This window comes from Papio anubis, chromosome 12, assembly GCF_008728515.1.
Source record: "Papio anubis isolate 15944 chromosome 12, Panubis1.0, whole genome shotgun sequence".
NCBI classification, from domain to species: domain Eukaryota; kingdom Metazoa; phylum Chordata; class Mammalia; order Primates; family Cercopithecidae; genus Papio; species Papio anubis.
Genome location: NC_044987.1, coordinates 10,319,718 through 10,322,494, shown reverse-complemented (window position 1 = coordinate 10,322,494; position 2,777 = coordinate 10,319,718). Strand labels below are relative to the sequence as shown.

At 42.6% G+C, this 2,777-nt stretch overlaps 1 protein-coding gene across 1 annotated transcript; it reads right to left on the bottom strand.

Annotated features, from left to right (window-relative positions):
* Positions 1–941: 941 nt before the first annotated feature.
* Positions 942–2,122, bottom strand: LOC101013292 (olfactory receptor 8B12-like). Its single transcript, XM_021926687.2, has one exon. The coding sequence runs from the start codon at positions 1,987–1,989 to the stop codon at positions 1,054–1,056; it is 936 nt and encodes a 311-aa protein (XP_021782379.1). The 5' UTR covers positions 1,990–2,122; the 3' UTR covers positions 942–1,053.
* Positions 2,123–2,777: the final 655 nt, after the last annotated feature.

Sequence of the window (2,777 nt, the reverse complement as noted above, 5' to 3'; positions counted from 1 at the left end):
AAAAAAAAAAAGAAGATTATCAATAGGATGTTTTATATTTTTTATAATAATTCTTTAAAGATCTAATGTGTATTTTATATTTACAGTGCACACTTACAGTATATATCAATATGGATGATCACTTTTCAAGTGTTCAATAGCCATGCATGGCTAGTCACTACCATATTGGATAGTGCAGCTCCCAACCATCTTGAACTACATATTTCTCCAGAAGACCTCTAACACCCAAGTTAACCCTCGAAATGAAACTCCAAAGGCTGTCTCTGTTGGTCTTAAAATAACATATGACACCTCCACCCAACATCTTCACATCCTTTCGAATTTTAAATCTCTCCCTTGGAAGTTCTAAACCATTAAACTAGTTCTAAACCCTAGGGTTCCACTCACCAAGTCAGTGGGCCCCACGCTTACTTCTATATGAAACCTAACATACTTCCCACTTACACATTATAAAATTCATCAAACACTGATCTTGTCATTTTGCCAAGACCACCTCAACAAAACGTTTCACCTCCTACGTTCTTGCAAAAAGTGATACATTAAAATTATCCTGTGAAAAATAGCATGAAATTACTGTGAATATATTTAGAACTTAAATTGGTTAGGTCAACTAGCATGTGAAATGAAATCTTCCAAAAAGAGATGAGACAATAAAGAATAGCATAAAGGAAAACAATGTGGATTGGGATTCAAGCTGGGATTCCAGTCCCAGGTCTGGCACTAGGTAATTTTATGTTCCTGGGCAAATATACAAATACTTCTGAGTCTCCAATGTGTGGTGTATTATATAAAGGGGAAAGATAAAATTATTCCTAAGCCCCATTCAACACTGAATATTCCATAGGTGTAGAAGTTTCTTCATAAAACAGGGAAGAGATGGGGGTGAGGGTGGGGAAGAATAAATCCACTCGGAAAAGAGAGTTAAAATTTTCTCTGTATACAGGATGGAAAGCACTGGAATCTTAGATTCTTCATTGAAAAAAAAATCATCACAAAAACAATCTGATTTTTAAAAATCCTAGTATCTCTTTTCTCAGTTTCTAAAAATTTTTTTCAAGAAAAGCTTATTCCGGAAAAGGGTCTCTTCAGGGCAAGTTTGACATCCCTGTTCCTCAGGCTATAGATTAATGGGTTAAACATGGGTACCACAATGGTATAGAACAGGGAGGACACTTTCCCCTGGTCCAGGGGCAAAATGGAAGGGGGTTTGAGATACATAAAAGCTCCTGACCCAAAGAAAAGAGAAACTGCAATTATGTGGGAGCTGCAGGTACTGAAGGCTTTAGACCTGCCCTCAGCAGAACTAATGCAGAGAATGGTGGAAAGAATAAAACCATAAGAGATAAAAATGGCAACAATGGGCACCCCAATGCCAATGGTCACAACAATAAAGATGACCAGGACATTTATGTAAGAGCCGTTACAGGAGAGCTCAAGAAGGGGAAGGATGTCACACATGTAGTGATTGACAAGGTTATCTGCACAAAAGGTAAGAAACACTATATTTCCTGTATGAGCCACAGCCCCAAAAACCCCCATCCCGTAGACACCCAACAAAAGGAGCAAACACGCCTGGGGAGACATGGTGACCGTGTACAACAGTGGGTTACAGATGGCCACGTAGCGGTCATACGCCATCGCTGACAGGATGAAGGACTCAGAAAAGACAAAGAAACAGAAGAAGAAGAGCTGAGTCATACACCCTGTGAAGGAAATAATATTCTTCCTTGAGACAAAACTCATCAGCATTTTGGGAATGATGGCAGTAGAGAAACTAAAATCTATGAGGGACAAGTTGAAGAGGAAAAAGTACATGGGAATATGCAGGTGAGAGTTGAGCCCTATCAGGGTTATCAAGCCCAGGTTCCCCACCACCGTGACCATGTAGAAACCTAGAAACAGGAGGAAGAGGGGGATCTGGAGTCCCGGCTGGTCGGTTAAGCCTGCGAGGATAAACTCTGTCACGGAGGAGGAGTTCTCGGCAGCCATTCTCTTCTAGGAAGAGCTGTGAAGGAAAAAGTCACTGAGAGAACAAGAAAGAGAGAATCCTCCCCTTCTTAAGAATGACATCGGAGCAGAGAGATTATTGAACTTCAAGAAGGTATTTCCTCATTCCCTTGTCTCTGTTTTCACCTTCCCCAAGTGCCTTTAGCCATCCTAGTAACTGTCTGAGGGTGACATTTGCAGAGTGAAGGCTGATGTGACTAAGGAGACAGTCAGCAGAGTTGTGCTGGGGCAACCCTCCACCCCTCGCCGTGGCCCTCTCGCTGTGTACTTCATTCCCTCTACAGCCCCTGATCAAGTAGGTAAAACCGGCGGCCCTTCTCTGGAGTGGTGGGAACCACTTGACCTTTCCAGACCTTCTACTTTGGGGTCTGTACTAGCCGGAGCGGTAAGATGAGGTTGTATTGTCCGCCGTCTTTACTGGTATGGCTGTGGAATTAGTATAGGATAATAATGAAGGAGTAATTATGGAATGTTATGCATTAAAGGCTAAGAAAAAAGAAGAGAAACATTTACCAAATGTATCTGAATGCTGTGTGGCATGAGGACCATCACCATTGCAGAAATGAGGATAGCAAACCTAAGCCACTTGCACAAAGCCCCAGTGCAACTGAGTTGCAGCAGCAGGAAAACTCCGTGGTCTGGCTCCCCTAGTCTGAGCTTTTAACCACTCTGCTGTGGCACCCAGTGGCTCAGACGGGCACTCACTCCCTTCAGCTTGGAGCCACAAGGCTGCTGTCTACTGCCTCTCTCCCATCTCTTTTGCAGAAATC